The sequence below is a fragment of the Chelonia mydas genome, chromosome 3 (genome assembly GCF_015237465.2).
Source record: "Chelonia mydas isolate rCheMyd1 chromosome 3, rCheMyd1.pri.v2, whole genome shotgun sequence".
Lineage (NCBI taxonomy): Eukaryota > Metazoa > Chordata > Testudines > Cheloniidae > Chelonia > Chelonia mydas.
The window spans coordinates 152,408,244-152,425,814 of NC_057851.1; the positions used below are offsets into that span (position 1 = coordinate 152,408,244).

Consider the following 17,571-nt stretch of genomic DNA (forward strand, 5'->3'; position numbering starts at 1 on the left):
TTTCACAGTTTCATGTCTCTCTCTATTCCCCTTCCTGTGTTATTTACTGGAAAGCTGCAAAATTAAAAAATTAAGAGCACAGGCCTAATTCATCACTGGTGTGCAACTCCATTGACTACAACAGAATTACACTAGGGACTAGTTTGAGCTTTATTTTTAAAACACTACATTTCCTTTTTCACTAAACTCATTTAGCATTCATTGTTTACGGGCTCTTTAGGGTATTTCTTAGCTCACAACAAGGGTTATGGGGAACATGACCAAGCAAATATTGCAAATATTTGGGCTTGGCAGGATTTGATATAAACAGATAGATGTGGGTAAAGATCAGCTGACAGACTGAAATCGACAAAAAGATATTGATCAGTAACAGTTGGTGGGAGTGCAGCCTCCCCTCCTTGCCCCTGAAGGGATCAGGTGTCACTGGCCTTGCTGCAGTGCAAGGTTCCTCCCCCACTCTGAACTCTAGGGTACAGATGTGGGGACCTGCATGAAAAACCTCCTAAGCTTATCTTTACCAGCTTAGGTCAAAACTTCCCCAAGGTACAAAATATTCCACCCTTTTGTCCTTGGATTGGCCGCTACCACCACCAAACAAATACTGGTTACTGGGGAAGAGCTGTTTGGACACGTCTTTCCCCCCAAAATACTTCCCACAACCTTGCACCCCACTTCCTGGGCAAGGTTTGGTAAAAAGCCTCACCAATTTGCCTAGGTGACTACAGACCCAGACCCTTGGATCTTAAGAACAATGAACAATCCTCCCAACACTTGCATGGACCCACTCCCTCATTCATGTGATAGTTGGACTGCAATGGGCTCACAGAGCTTCTGCAGGGCCAGTGACAATGGATCCCTGCAGGCGCATGGCTACTGTCCTGGCCCAGCAGAACAGAGACCCCGCAGCCAGGACTGTGAGGACAAAGCGCCCACCACAGGGGAGACCACCTTGGTGCTGAATGGCTAAGTCCTCCTCCTCCTCATGGCCCTAGGATTCTGCTCTACCATGCCAAGAGCGCAGGCTGCCCTTCCCCCACCTTTCCCTACCCCTTGTGCCTGCAGGGATCTGATGTCACCAGCCAACTACAGAGAGCCTCTGCAGCTCCACCATGAAGGCCCTGCTCACTCACTCAGCCAGGAGTGTGGGAGCCATCCCTGAGCAGGAACTGTTCAGCAGTACCCAGGGATGGCTCCCACCCTCCTCCTTGCATCCTGGCTGGGGGTCTCTGCTTTGCCATGCCCAAACCACAGCCTCCCCAACACCTTGCATCCCAGGTGTCTTGGGCCCCTTGGCCATACAGGGAGCCACTAGGAGCTGCCCGTACCCCGCTATCAACACTGCCCTAACCCTAACCCCCAATCTTACACCCTACTTAATTTCCAGCAACTGTAAATATTAAAAAATAAAAATTTTATCTTAACAGTCACAATTAGGAAAAAATATTGAATCTTGCCAAGCCTACAAATACTGCATGGGATTGATTGATTAGACCTAACAAGACACTAATTTCAAGAAAATCTATTAATATTTGCTTTTCCAAACTTCTTCTACATACCCACCCACCCACCCCAAAGGCTGTGGTTTTAGACCTACACTACCTGACTGTTTACCTCTGAATAGCTGGCAGCCTTCTATAACAAAATCCATGCATTCCTGGGCTTATTTTCAGAGGTGCTGAGCATCCAGAGCTCCCAGTGAAGTCAACAGGAGCTGAAGCTGCTCAGCACCTCCGGGGAGGGGACAGGAAGGGGGGAGGGGAGACAGTTTGCTGGTGTCAAAATCTGAAGTAAAAACAACGAGGAGTCCTTGTGGCACCTTAGAGACTAACAAGTTTATTTGGGCATAAGCTTTCATGGGCTAGAACCCACTTCACCAGATGCATGGAGTAGAAAATACAAGAGCAGGTATAAATACATGAAAAGATGTGAATTGCCTTACCAAGTGTAAAAAGAAAAGGAGTACTTGTGGCACCTTAGAGACTAACAAATTTATTAGAGCATAAGCTTACATGAGCACAGCTCACTTCATCGGATGAATACAATGAAAAATATAGTGGGGAGATTTTATATACACAGAGAACATGAAACAATGGGTGTTACCACACTGACTAACAAGAGTGATCAGGAAAGGTGAGCTATTTCCTCTACAGCAAACAGGGAAATATTAACAATGAGCTCTCAAAACTGGATACTCTCATAAAAAACCAACCTTCCACACAAGCTTCCTTGTGGCTGGACTTTACAAAAACTAGACAAGCCATTTACAACACACACTTTGCTTCTCTACAAAAGAAAAAGGATACTAAACTACTACATGCCAAAAGGGGCCACAAGAGCAGTTCCCTTAACCCACCCAGCAATATTGTTAATCTATCCAATAATACTCTTAGCCCAGCAGAAGAATCTGTCCTATCTCGGGGCCTCTCCTTCTGCCCCTCCACCCCCACGAACATGATACAGTTCTGTGGTGACCTAGAATCCTATTTTTGACGTCTCCAACTCAAGGAATATTTCCAGCACGCCTCTGAACAACATACTAACCCACAGAGATTTTCCTACCAACACTACAAAAAGAAGGATTCTGGGTGGACTCCTCCTGAAGGTCGAAACAACAGACTGGACTTCTACATAGAGTGCTTCCGCCAACGTGCACAGGCTGAAATTGTGGAAAAGCAGCATCACTTGCCCCATAACCTCAGCTGTGCAGAACACAATGCCATCCACAGCCTCAGAAACAACTCTGACATCATAATCAAAAAGGCTGACAAAGGAGGTGCTGTCGTCATCATGAATAGGTCAGAATATGAACAAGAGGCTGCTAGGCAGCTCTCCAACACTACTTTCTACAAGCCATTACCCTCTGATCCCACTGAGGGTTACCAAAAGGAACTATACCATCTGCTCAAGAAACTCCCTGAAAAAGCATAAGAACAAATCTGCACAGACACACCCCTAGAACTCCGACCAGGGGTATTCTAACTCCTACCCAAGATCAATAAACCTGGAAATCGTGGACGCCCCATCATCTCAGGCATTGGCATCCTGACAGCAGGATTGTCTGGCTATGTAGACTCCCTCCTCAGGTCCTACGCTACCAGCACTCCCAGCTATCTTCGAGACACCACTGACTTCCTGAGGAAACTACAATCCATCAGTGATCTTCCTGAAAACACCATCCTAGCCACTGTGGATGTAGAAGCCCTCTACACCAACATTCCACACAAAGATGGACTACAAGCCGTCAGGAACAGTATCCCCGATAATGTCACAGCAAATCTGCTGGCTGAACTTTGTGACTTTGTCCTCACCCATAACTATTTCACATTTGGGGACAATGTATACCTTCAAAATCAGCGGCACTGCTATGGGTACCCGCATGGCCCCACAGTATGCCAACATTTTTACGGCTGACTTAGAACGCTTCCTCAGCTCTTGTTCCCTAATGCACCTACTCTACTTGCACTACATTGATGACATCATCATCTGGACCCATGGAAAAGAAGCCCTTGAGGAATTCCACCATGATTTCAACAATTTCCATCCCACCATCAACCTCAGCCTGGACCAGTCCACACAAGAGATCCACTTCCTGGACACTACGGTGCTAATAAGCAATGGTCACATAACCACCACCCTATACTAGAAACCTACTGACCGCTATACTTATTTACATGCCTCCAGCTTTCATCCAGACCACACGATCCATTGTCTACAGCCAAGCTCTACGATACAACCACATTTGCTCCAACCCCTCAGAGACAAATACCTACAAGATCTCTACCAAGCGTTCTTACAACTATGTTACCCACCTGCTGAAGTGAAGAAACAGATTGACAGAGCCAGAAGAGTACCCAGAAGTTACCAACTACAGGACAGGCCCAACAAAGAACATAACAGAATGCAACTAGCCATCACCTTCAGCCCCCAACTAAAACCTCTCCAACGAATCAAGGATCTACAACCTATCCTGAAGCATGACACATCACTCTCACAGATCTTGGGAGACGGGCCAGTCCTTGCTTACAGACAACCCCCCAACCTGAAGCAAATACTCACCAGCAGCCACACACCAAAAACACTAAACCAGGAACCTATCCTTGCAACAAAGCCCATTGCCAACTGTGCCCATGTATCTATTCAGGGGACACCATCATAGGGGCTAATCACATCAGCCACACCATCAGAGGCTCGTTCACCTGTGCATCTACCAATGTGATATATGCCATCATGGGCCAGCAATGCCTCTCTGCCATGTACACTGGCCTAACTAGACAGTCTACGTAAAAGAATAAATGGACACAAATCAGATGTCAAGAATTATAACATTCAAAAATCAGTTGGAGAACACTTCAATCTCTTTGGTCACTTGATTACAGACCTAAAAGTGGCAATTCTACAACAAAAAAACTTCAAAAACAGACTCCAACAAGAGACTGCTGAATTGGAATTAATTTGCAAACTGGGTACAATTAACTTAGGCTTGAATAAAGACTGGGAGTGGATGTGTCATTACACAAAGTAAAACTATTTCCCCTTGTTTATTTCCCCTCCCACTGTTCTTGTAAAGTGCTGGAAATGGCCCACCTTGATCATCACTACAAAAGGTTTCCCCCTCCACCGCGCTCTCCTGCTGGTAATAGCTCACCTTTCCTGATCACTCTTGTTACAGTCTGTATGGTAACACCCATGTTTCATGTTCTCTGTGTATATAAAATCTCCCCACTGTATTTTCCACTGCATGCATCCAATGAAGTGAGCTGTAGCTCACAAAAGCTTATGCTCTAATAAATTTGTTAGTCTCTAAGATGCCACAAGCACTCCTTTTCTTTTTAGGGATACAGACTAACAGCTGCTACTCTGAAACTTACCAAGTGTGAAGTTAGTCTAACAAGACAATTCAATTGACAGCAGGATACCAAGGGAGAAAAAATAATTTTTGAAGTGGTAATGAGAGTGACCCATTTCAGACACCCATTACCACTTCAAAAATTATTTTTCCACCCTTGGTATCCTGCTGTCAACTGAACTGTCTCGTTAGACTAACCTCACACTTGGTAAGGCAATTCACATCTTTTCATGTATTTGTACCTGCGCCTGTATTTTCCGCTCCATGCATCTGCTGACATGGGTTCTAGCCCATGAAAGCTTATGCCCAAATAAATTTGTTAGTCTCTAAGGTGCCACAAGGACTCCTCGTTGTTTTTGCTGATACAGACTAACACAGCTACCACTCTGAAAAATATAAAGTGTAACTGTCATCTATGTTTTACCCAGGCATATGGGTAATTTCAGGGCTACAGCCTACAGCTTTCTTTTCCACCAGTGAATTGTTTTAAACATTTGCCAGGTGTCTGCTAGTTCCCATTATGCTACAAACTGAAATCAAAACATGAGCCATCCTGAAAGCAGGTCTGTTCAAAAGGAATGCACTCACTGAGCAACTGACATAACAAAGCTGATGGATGCTTAACAGTTTGCTACCACTATGCACAGCTTGCCAAGCTCTGAAAGTGAAAGGTATTTTCCTCTCTAGCAGCATGTGCTCTGGGTATGGTCATGTTGTACACTGCAAGCATTATACAGTGTGCTGCAATGCAGGACAGATTGACCATCTGCGTGAGACAGCTTTGCACAGCACGAATCTAGCCACTGGCATTGATTCCTACTAGCTTCCTGAGCACTAAACTCACCCCCCAAAAATGTAAACAAAGTAATCATCAGTCCTGGAAATATCTGTATTACAATAAAAAGAACAGACCCCATATATTATTGTTGCACCTGTACTTTGTGGCAAGTTGCTCAGAAACTAATTACAGCTAGAACGACTCCACTGGACATTTCTAGCATTTAATAGCCCCAATAACACACTAAGCTCAGCAGAACCAATATATGTATAATGCATGCGAGGAGAGACTGAAGTTCAATGAAGGAATTTACTTATAGTCAGCATTAAATTCCAATTAGTTCATAACGTTCTATGCACACACTGCAGGGAAGAATCCTCAAACTTTAAGGCAGTCTACACCTCTTCTCCCAGAAAGGCTGTGATTCCAGGCAAGCTCACAGCAACAGACCACGTACTTAACACCCTCTGTTACGGAAACCTCAAGTGTTCCCATTTCGGCACAAGGGCTCCAATAAGACAGCTGGAAGACCAGTATGTTCTCTAGAATATGTCCAACTTGTTCAAAAATTCACAAGGGGAAAAAGAAAGGCACCTGTCTGGTTTATTGTGGAAGAGACGAAAGAAAAGTGGCAGTTCCAACGGTACTCAGTTCAGTATACTCTAGGGCAGAGGTTCTCAACCCGTGGCCCAGTCAGCACACAGATGCAGCCTGTGAGACATATTCAGTGCCATACAAGTAGTATATAGTGTGGATGTGGCCCACATTTTATGTAGAGAGCTGCATAATGGTAAATAGGCTGAGAATCACTGCTCTAGGGAGAGTTGAAATCTAACCTAGGTTTTTACCTCCCCACCCATCTTTCCCTAATAAATCAGAAGTTTCCCATCTCATAATAAAATGAGAGCTAAACTGCTACTGTCCCTCCTCAAGAAAGTTAGAGAAAGGTCAAATGCCACTCTGTAGACTCCACATCTTTTTAATCCATATTCATCTCTCTAGCAGAAACCTATTAAAAAAATATACTCTCTAAAAATTTCTTCCCCATCCCATATGCATCTTCAAATGAGATCACTGCCATGTAAAGACCTCTCTCAAAGTTCAGGGAGAACAAAACTCAGAACTCATTGATAGTTTCCTTGCTTTTAGAATTCAGGTTAGACTCCAATGGACAAGACCAATGATCCTGCTATACAAGGATAGCAAAGCCACTACCACCGCTAAGTATTGTAACAGGCAGCTGATGGAACAGAAAAGGATCATATCCCAATGCCAAGTGTTTTTGCCAGATCACTGCACTCTTGTTCTCACACAATCTTGATCGCTCAACATTCTAAGGAATATAAGAACAAAGTAGATGTGGTGTTATTTAATCTGTGAGGTATAGTCACCCTCGGGCTTCCCCTTCACTGTTCAACATTTTGTCTCTCCTGCCCTGCCTCCGTTCTGCAGCATAACTCCGACTCCTTTCTGCAGCAGTTCCCAACTGCTAGCAGTGTAACTGGTACCTCTCTTTAGATCACCCCAGGTGCAGTCTTCCTGTCTCTAGCACATCTTCTATTGAGAGTGCAAGCTGAAAGGAAATGTAGAGGGAGACAACACTATGTAGCTACAGGAACTCTTCAGCAGATCTACTAGTCTGAGCTCTGAAGTGGGGCATTTATTTTGCCTCATGCTTACTCTGCCTTCTTTGAGAGGAAAGCTAGTCTACTGGACGGGGCACTGGTCTAGGACTCTCAGCAGAGTTCTATTTCCATCTCAGTCACAGACTTCCTCTGCGACTTTGCACAAATCACTTAATGTGCCCTGTGCCTTAGCTCCTTGCATATAAAAACAGGAGTAATACTTCTCACAACACTCCTGTGAGACAGGAATGACATCCAGAAGACTTGTGAGGTATCCAGTACTAGTGATGAAGGCCATGTAAGACCTTTGCTGCCCTCTCCTCAAAGGCTAGTAATAGCCATTCAGAACCTCCATAGAGACAGGGGCACGTGCAAGGAGATGGGAGCAGCTACTGTGGGCCTCCTTTGCTGACCTCAGCTATTGGTGAAGGTTTAGCGCAGGGGTCAACAATTATTTTTTGTCAAGGTCCAAATTTCTTGGTCAAGATATAGTCAAGGTCCAGACTCCAGAGAAAATATGAAAACAACAATGATAATAAGTAAATAAAAAGATTCCACGGTCCATTCAAAAGCTTCTGGCAGTCCAGATTTGGCCTGCTGTCCGCATATTGAGTACCCCTGGTTTAGTGGGTCACACTTAATTCTCTGAACAGCAGACAGGCTTACCTGGCTTGCCACTTCTGCCTGTTCTGCTCTGTGAATACTACAATTCCTGCAGAAGGCCATCTACAGTGTGGAGCCGACGTGGCATTTACAAGCAAGGCAAAAGTGAACAGCGGATCATGCCCTAAGCTGGTCATGTCTTCTTGAAGAAAACTCCTAATCAGGACAACTAACAAGTCTTTACCTATATCTTTTTTTTAAAAAGCCTATATTTGTAACAGACACATTAGTAGGTGAACAGTTTTCCCTACTGATTTTACCCTGGATCAGCAGTGACTGTTTTGCCATCTTACTGGCAGCTGCCCTTTACTTAAGACCTGTGTTACTGCACAGATATTAAATATGAGCATACACAGATCTGAGAAACATGACTGGCTCTAGCCAGTTAATAAGCTCTCTATTTGTCATCTACTCCTGCCACAACTCCCATACACAAAGCCACATGCTGTACCAATTCTCTTAAGCAACTGAGGGACAATTTCAAAGTGAAGAGATTCTTCAGCTCACAACAGTTTCAATGGAAACTGTAAGCATTCAGCACCTCCAATAACCAGACCCTGAGCTTTGAAGTTACTGTGATTACTGCTGTGGAGCAGCTCAAGGAATCTCACATGGTGCTGTGTACATAGCACCAGAGTTTTAAAATGTAGTATTAAGTTTTAATTAGAAGAGGGCATTCACCTCATCAGATTAAAGCAAGCCAAGTAAAATCATTGTCTGGAGTTACCAGACATGGATTTACAGTATACTGTTTTTCTTATTAAGTACATGTGCAGGCCAAAAACAGTTCTAAACTTAGAGTAAATAATGTACAGAAGCTGCTTTTAACTGTAAACGGAGCCACATCTCCACACATAACAGACCTCACACTTGCCTGAAGTATTCTGAAGTTAGTTATATCTCTCAAGCCAGCCAATACCCAGGTCCTTTAATTAAAGAGCTTTCCCTCTTACTCCAGATGATCCATCATTCCCCTGATTCTGATTCACTACTTCAGAGGAGAAAGACCCTTTCAAACATTAGCCATCCCACCCAGCCACCAAAGGAGAGGCTTTGGTACTGAATCAACCCACCTGAGGCTTGACACCTATTAGAGGCTAACAAGATCATACTTCTCCCTATTGTTGCAGAAAAGGCTCATCAGTTCCTGACACTATCAAGGAAGAAGGCATGAACCTGGGGAAACTGAACAAAACCCCCTCTGTTCCTTCACCAAGATCCAAAAAAGCAAACCAGGAACCAAGAACAGGCTGAAAGCAACAGCCCAGCTGTTCTTGACCTCAATTTCAAGCACCTCAGAAAGGAGAGTGATGTATGGAGAAGAATGTTTTCCAAATGGCCCTGGCTGTAAACAATGTATTCCCCACCCCCACTCTTTTTTTTTTATTATTATTATTAATTATTAAAGAAGTTTCACTTCTCTCCTCCCCACCCTCTCAGGGTAACTTTCCAGCTTGAAGCAGGAGTCAGCCATTCCTCATGAGACAGTCTTGGATGCAAAGAACTGGAGCTGTATGTCTACAGTACTGAAAGTCCAGAGACAGACAGCATGGACAGTTGCCATTTCACATCAAGCAGCTGTCAGCAGGCAGCTAGGATAAATCTGGTTATGTGGAAAATGAACAGACAGCAGTAATGCAACATGCTTTCCTCAAAACATGGGTTAGGGTGCAAGAAGCACCAATGTCAGTGCTTCAAATCTGAGGAGGCTTGTATGCTCTCAGAGCTTCAAAAAAAATTGTTTTTAAAGAGATGCTGTTAGTCCAAGAAGTAGATCGTGATGCATTGTCCTCTTTATGCGGCAGAGCAGAATGAGGTGGGTAAGAACCCCTGCACTGAAATGCAGAGTTCAGATTCCCTGAAGGTGGTAGGAGTCTTCTCCCCGCATTCTGCAATTTAAGCGTTGCTTATCCTAAGCAAAGCTACACTGTAAGGAACTGTTCCTTTCCAGCTCTTTCCAGCAAGCATATATTGGAGAGTGTGTGCATAATAAGTAGGCTAAGGAAATACTCCTGTACACTGGCAGGTCTGAACAGTATTGGGCAGACCACCTCACGGTATTAAATATTTGGGGATGTCTAGATTGTGTGTTTCAAGCAGATTTTGTGAAGTCCTGACACATGTGAAGACAGGCTCTAAAATCACTACTTGAGAGAAAACTCACAATGTAATTATGCTGCATTTACCTGTAAACAATATGATCACATCTAAGAAAAAGGAAAAAAAAGGCTGCAAGTTTAATGATTATAGGAGACTGGGAGTCATGCACTTCCATGAGCGTTTTCCCATTTATAATCTGGGTGTAATACTTCCCTTAGCTCACAGAGATACTGTGTAGTTTCATGAACATTTGTTATGCCCTTTGAAATCCTCAGATGCAACGTGTTATGCAAGTGCCAGCTATTACTGCTATAAAGAGGTCTATCTTAAAAAGCACCAATTCTTTCAGTATGAGCCCAATCCTGCAAGCAATTCATGCACAGAAATCCCACTGATTTCAATGAGAATTCTTCACAAAGAAAGCTTGTAGGATCAGGCCCTTCATACTTTCCAATTAGAAAGTACTTTACTAATGAGATAAATACATTGTCCATGTCTGTTCTGCAGATAAATTCCCCACCCTCCACCAGAATAATACATTTCATAACATCTGGCCACCAGTCAAGTGAACAGTATGGATCAGTTCAAACTAAGGCAAGCTACTGTAGAGTACTTCATGCTGTTAAAGTAACCAGAGGAAGGATTCCCTCAAAAAAAATGGATGCAAGTCTGCAGGAGCAGAGGCATTTTTATTGGCTAACAGGTAACTAAACAAAAAACAGAAAGGTGAAGGAACAGAGTATTACCAAGAAGAGTAGCAGCACCCTACCAAATCCTCCACACAGAACTTCTAAGACTAGCATGTGTTTCCACTAGAGGCAGACTGCTGCATGGTAGCCAGAGAATACAGGAGAGAACAAAGTGACAGAGCCAGGTCTGAGAACATGCACATAACAACTTTGGGGGTTTGGCCTCTGCAACGCGTCCCACTGCACGTGGGTCAGATTCATCCTTGCTCCAACTCCACTCAGATCAGTGGAGGAGATCTGAACCATAATAAAGCAGCATGAGCTTAGCGTTGATCCAAACCACCCATTTGTAGTAAGGCACATGCTAATGGAGTCCTTAACTAGAACAGAAGTGGTTAGTTTTCATTACTGCAGCACTCAGCTCTTCCCTGATGCCTCACCGTCAGCACCCTCATGGCCATTGACTAATACAAAAAATACATGCACAAGTGCCAGCCCCTCACCTCCATTCTCTCTCTCACACACACACACACACACACCCCTCACCTCCAAAGTTAGCGAGTCTCCCAAGCCTTGTGACTGGCACCTTCCGCTCTCGGGCCCGTTCACTGAGCTGCATGATTGGGAGAAAAAAAAATCCACAGTGAAACTCAGCTAGGAGAGGTTGATGCTACCAAAGAAAATAAGAACATAACTTATTTGATGCCTGAAAACCTTCACCGTGCTAGAAATCAGCATCCCACAAATTCCACTCTAGGTATTTCTAGGGCACTGGTCCCTATAGCCTCTAGAAGCTCATGTTTTTCCAAGTGAACACAATGTATCATGCAAACTGTAAACTGAAGCAAACACTGAACATCTCCAGTGACAAATACTGGGGGAGCCACGGAGAGGGAAGCAAGAGGGATAAAAGGGTTTATGTTCATGTCTAAGTAGCCCATGTCTATAGCTAACAAGGCAGCCCTTTGACCTACGTGATATAGTAGGGTCCATAAAACCAACACACCTTGCATTAGTGAAATTAGTGCTCCTGAAAGTTACCGTGTTCACAGCACTATAGACTACTCCTCCAGTTACAAGTGTAGTACAAGCACAAGCGGGTTTACTAAAAGCAGCCCAGTGGGTTAAATGAACTGCAAACCCTGGAAACATCTGGAGTGGGTTTGGAAAAGGAGAGCGCCAGACCAATGATGGCAAATCTCTTTGCTGTGCACTCTCTCATTCCACTATAGTCTCTCCTCCCTCTTTCACATGAGGGCATGGTGACCCGGTCAGCATTTGCAAGATTATGCCACTCCTAGGTATGTTTATACTCTGGGGTAGAAGTGCAAGCTTCCCATATGCTATCCTATGGGCAAGCCTGACTTGGAGGGATCACACTCTCAGTTCAGAGGTTTTCAGCATATACTGCCCACTCAATCTTTCACACCCCTACTGAGATTGCCATCTAGCCAGTACAGTCCCCTCCAGACCAGAATGGATTCTTTCAGAGGACATTCCTTGCACTGCCAAAGCCTACAGCTGTCTGCACCTGCTCCATGTCTCAGTCTGCAAACTAAGAGTAAATATAGACCCTTAACTATCCTAAGCATGCAGTGGCACACATATGACAGGTGAGCAGCTGTTAGTAGAGAACAATTCTAATTTCACATACACATTTTAACCATCCTCTGACAGAAGATGAATTTGGGGGGGGAGGGGGGGGGGATGTGACAGAACAACATTGCATAGACTGCAATTAAAAACAAAAACAGATACCATCCCCCTTCCCACCCACGTAGCAATAAGCCAAATTCAAAGGAGAAGCGGTAGGAGAGGGTGAGAAAGGATGATTGTGTGGCTAAAGCAGAGGACTGGAAATCATTAATAAAAACACATACCATTTGTTTGTGAGGTTTGTGTTCTGGATCGGCTTTGGCCTGCCTGGCTTTATCAATATCTTCAGCTGTTAGCCCACTGACAGAGGAATGGTCCTGGTGAAAAGCCCTGTTTTGCCCAAAAGTAGCAGCAAAAGGATTTCCAGGGTCCCTAAAGCCTCCAAATAGCTTTGCATTCACTTTGGCAGAGAAGGGAATCTGCCCTGGGCTTGCATCTCCAATCTCGCTGAAATTTCTAAAAGGTCCGTTTGTGGCATAGCTGTAAGCTGGACCCTCTGTACCACTACCTTTGTCGGGCTGGCGTGGAGATGAGAAGTCTTTTGTAGCATTTGATGACTCTGGCCCCGAGAAATTGTAATCACTCCCAAAATCCTCACCGAGATCAGTTAAGTTTTCTTGCTGTTTACCCAGATCCTGCAAGTAACATTGGAATATGTCAGAAACCAGAAATTTAAAAAAACCCACAGGACACCAAACAAAGATCCTCTCACCTGTGAGTGTAACTAGGTCGTACTGATTTCAAGGGGAGGTACTCCTAGGTATATCCAGTCAATCCCACATCATACACACAGTCTGGGTACATGGGAAGGTACAAGAATTCTGGAGACCATTTATATTGAACACAGTACTTAGCTACTACAGCAATGGGTTCTATAGACCTGATGACAGAAATGATCTGCTATCATCCCTCCCCTGGTACTCCCTCACACATCACTGAAGACTTCCGTTTTTATCCTTCTTGCACTCTTCCCCATTATTCATAGTTTAGGTATTTTTACACCTTAAAGTCTTTCAGAAGTGCTAATTGAATGTCTAATCATAGAGCAATTTAGCTTAGCCCCACGTGGCTGATTCCACGAACAAAAGAAAATAGTATTTCTTTAACCAGCCAACAAGTTATTATAGTATTTGTACACTTCATTGCGAGCATGATTATTTTGTGCTTAAAGCAAGGGTGTGACCTCACAGCTAAGCTCAATGTGAGGTGTTGCCAGGCAAACTTTTCCAACCTAGCTCTGCCAATGCACTTGGGTCCTGTCTTGTGATACCTACCTTGCTATTCCAGGTATCTGCGAATACCGCAAACTGATTGGCAGCATCAAAGCAAGAAACAGAGTGTTAATGAACTGTCTAGTGCCCTTGGGACTCCCGTTACCTGCCTCAGTCATAAACAGACCCTGTTGGTGCTGCTGAGAACTGCAACCAAATCAATGTTTTAATCATTTTACAGTCAGGCAGACAGCAGCATATTCTAGGCTCTTACCCAAATGCTAATTATTTGAGGAAGAAATGCAGGACATAGCCCTTCCTGTTATGCAGGCAGGTCTCATGCAATTTCCAGCACCAACATTGGGGCGGGGGAGATATCTCTGCAGGTTTAATCAGTGCAGCAGCAGCAACCCACCTCCCACCAGGGTGTGAAGTGAGCGAATTTCTTCTCTTCGTACTTAAGTCTTAAATAGTCAGTATTTGGCAAGGGCTGCAAGGGATGGAGAGAGTTTCATTTACTGCAGAAGGTTCTTTTTCCATCTAGTAATATACATTCTCTTCTTCAGACAAACCCCAGACTGCCGACACATTCTTATACTCTTGTTTTGGCTGCAGCTACTAATACAATGATTCAGACAGCGAGCTGTATTTCAAGTCTATAAATACGATCTTCCACTTTTGCAGAGAAGTGCATAAAAAAATGCTATAGAAATTTGCCATGGTTTGAGCAGAGCTCTCCCTAATTCTCTCCTGCCAAAGCTGATCAGAACACAAAGTACTGCCATATTAGACCCTGGGACCAGAGAGATTGAAGAAAAGTTTTAAAATAAATATTGCAAACCTGGGATGGCAAAAGGAAAACTAAGATTAAGGTAACGGCAGCCAAAAAGTTATTGCCACAAGCACCAACAACCAGATACACTTAGGGGGCTCTGCAGGTCACCAAAATCATGGCAAACTTCAACCAAAAATGACAGATTCATGGATTTTAAGGCCAGAAGGGACCACTATTATGAATGATCATGTACTCAGTTGTCCTGTGTAATGCAGGCCATAGAATCTCATCCAGTAATTACAGCATCGTGCCCATAACTTGTGTTTCAGCTATAACACATCTTTTAGAAAGACATGCAAGTTTTGATTTAAAGACTCATGTCCTCCCAGGGCACTAAGCGCCAGATTTTCAAGAGATGTCAGCATCCTGGGTGTGGAGCACTTATGTAAGTCTGGCCATAAGGATCACAATAGGAGCTCCTGAACACTTTTGAAAATCTGGCCTTTATTTAGGCTCCTATATGGGAAAATGGCACCTTTGAAATTCCAGCCCAATTGTGGGCACTGAACACTTAAAAATCTGGCCCTGAGTTCTTCAGAAAATACTACCTGCCATGGGGTATGGCAGACGAGTTGCAAAGCGGCAGAATTCCACAGAGGAAACAAGAACTGGCTAAGTGCAAAGGTAGAAAGAAAATTCACCTTATACAAGTCCATTCTCACAGCCAAATGAGAGGGGTAACCATTGGCAACCGAAGTTTGTAAATATCTAAGCTGCTGACCTTTTCCCTTTTCAATCTTAGCCAGACCTTAACTCTTGACAAAAAAGCTTTCAGTCCATAATCGGAATTCCCAGGCATTTCCACAATACAAATAAGTTATCTGACGAAACAAAAAATTCCTACTGGATATTTATCCTAATGGAGAACATGATCTCCCATTTGCTTTGTGTTTTCATACCACAGTCTCAAGAGTCCTCTAAACCTTAAATCCTCAGCCTCACCTCACAACTCTCTCCTGGGAAAAACAAAAAAGCAGCCATGAACAGTAGGCCTCCCAGGTATGCCTTCGCACTTGGAACACACCATGCTGCCCTTTTGTGCTTGAATCTCAGTACCTTGCCTGCTCACAAGAGCATTGCTCTCAAAGGACTTCACAGTGCATAACTCATCCATATGTCAATCCCTTCACCTGTGCACAGAAACAGGAAGATGTTTGCCCATTCCATTCACCCAACTGAAAGACAGGTAACCCAAGCACTCTGGTCTGGTTGTGGGTGAGTCACTCAAAGATGCTGTATTTCAAGAATACTGAAGAATGAGGGTTTTAAAAAGAAAAGAGACCCCCCACCCAAACTGTAGAATCAGTTTTGACAATATTGATTTAAGATAATTTTTTTCAATATTCTACAAGCTATCACCTGAATTTTCATGGTGTAGCATTAACAATCCATGCCTCAGAATACCAGCAGACCTTGTCTATTGTCTCAGCATCCTGCAGTAGCTGGGAGGACCCTATGTTACTCCTAGGGGAATTCTGTGCAGAATTTATGTCCCCTTTCTTTGCTTCCCGGCAGAAAAATGACTTTGACGGGGAAGCAAAGGTAAAAATCACAGAAGGGATCATGCAATCCTCCACGGCAGTATGTTTTGGGTGACCAGGGCAGCCATCAGAGCAGTAAATCACTGTGGGGCAGGAGTCAGGACAAGGGAAGACCAGCTGGTGGCTCCTCCATGCACTGGGCTCAGCTGCTAGTCGTGGCTGGGCTAGGAAGGATGGGACTTCCTCATCCCCTGCACAGCATCTGGGGCAGAATCAAACCCACCTACAGATTTCTCCCCTGGCTGCAGGAAGCTCTGCAAACCCCCTCCCGCCCCCCTCCGATCACTCCTCAGCTGCAGGGGGAGGGATCCCTGTACAGGGAGCTACTCCTACATCTGCCCAATCCCATGTACATCCGCCCAACCCCATGTACATCCAGACCCTCCCGCCGAGCCTCACCCTCCCACCGCAATCAAATCAGCCCATAAGCCCCACTCTTCCTGCACCTAGACCACTCTGACAAGCCTCCCGCACCCGAGCCCCACCAAGCCCCAACCAGCTGCATCTGGATCCCCGTCCCACTGAGCCCCACTCCCCCAGCATCTGAACACCATCACTGAGCCCTTCACACACAGACCCCCGTGCCAAGCTTTATCCCTCCCACCCCACCCAGACCTTCCCTGCTGAGCCCCAACCACCTTCACCTGGACTCCCCTGCAGAATCCCATTACCACTGCACCCAGAACCCCACCCCGCAACAAGCACCTGTGCATCCAAGATTCCCCCACACACCCCCAAATCTCCCACTGAGCTGCCTGCACCCAGACTGCCCCACACAGATCCCTCCTAACCCACACCTAGATCCCCCCATACTAAGCTAGTCCACACTTGGATCCTGCTTTGCTGAGCCTGCCTGCCCACACAGAGGGGCAGGGCTCTGGGGTGTTTCTGGGGCAGGCCCAATCCTTGTACTGTGTCAGGGTTTAGTGCAGCCTCACCACTGAGTCTGTGTCTCAGGGGGGAGCTGCACAGTGGCCTGTGCTCCCCAGTACCATGCTGGAGCCTCCACATTTATTTGACAAATAAAATTTGCAAAATTTTAAAATATTGTGAGCAGATTTTTTTTTTTTTTTGGTGCAGAATGCCCTCAGGAGCACTATGTGCAGAGAACCACCCATTACCTCTTAGACACAGATGACCCCTTTCACAGACAAGTAACATACAACCTATGGGAGAAAGATGCCTTACTCCTGGGAAATGGCACATGCGTGCACACACAAACGCACACACACACACACAAAGTCTTCCTTACCTGCATCTTTCCCATGGCAGCACTGAATTGCTCTTCAACAGTGGTCTGAAAGGTCCTTGCAACGATAACTGCATCGCCACCAACAACTGCTTGCCGCAGCTGTCCTACCTGGGTTTCTATAATGGCCTTACCGAGCTTAGCCAAGCCTCTGATCAGCATGATGGCATCACCTGCCATGACTGACCCCTTTCAGCGCTGAAAAACACAACAGAGAATCATGGAATATAGCAACAGTAAGAGAAAATCTCCAACTACTTATCAAACTGCTCATGAGAGTCAACGTCATGTTCCAATTGATATTCCTGGTGAGACTCTGCACCCGCAGAAAACACCCCTCCCACCCTCCGCAGAATTCTTGTGCTTCCCTGCAGAAAA

The 17,571-nt window shown here is 44.8% G+C and overlaps 1 protein-coding gene across 4 annotated transcripts in view; it reads right to left on the reverse strand.

The window, feature by feature from the left end:
* COQ8A (coenzyme Q8A) overlaps positions 1-17,571 on the reverse strand; it is an 88,950-nt gene that overhangs the window by 38,722 nt on the left and 32,657 nt on the right. For all 4 annotated transcript variants that reach the window (XM_037895611.2, XM_037895610.2, XM_043543553.1 and 1 more), the window contains exons 2-4: positions 17,197-17,391; positions 12,582-12,992; positions 11,248-11,314 (exon numbers count right to left, since the gene is read on the reverse strand). In XM_037895611.2, coding sequence (XP_037751539.1) covers positions 11,248-11,314; positions 12,582-12,992; positions 17,197-17,373 — 655 coding nt within the window. In that variant the 5' untranslated portion in view covers positions 17,374-17,391. The remainder of the gene's footprint in view (positions 1-11,247; positions 11,315-12,581; positions 12,993-17,196; positions 17,392-17,571) is intronic.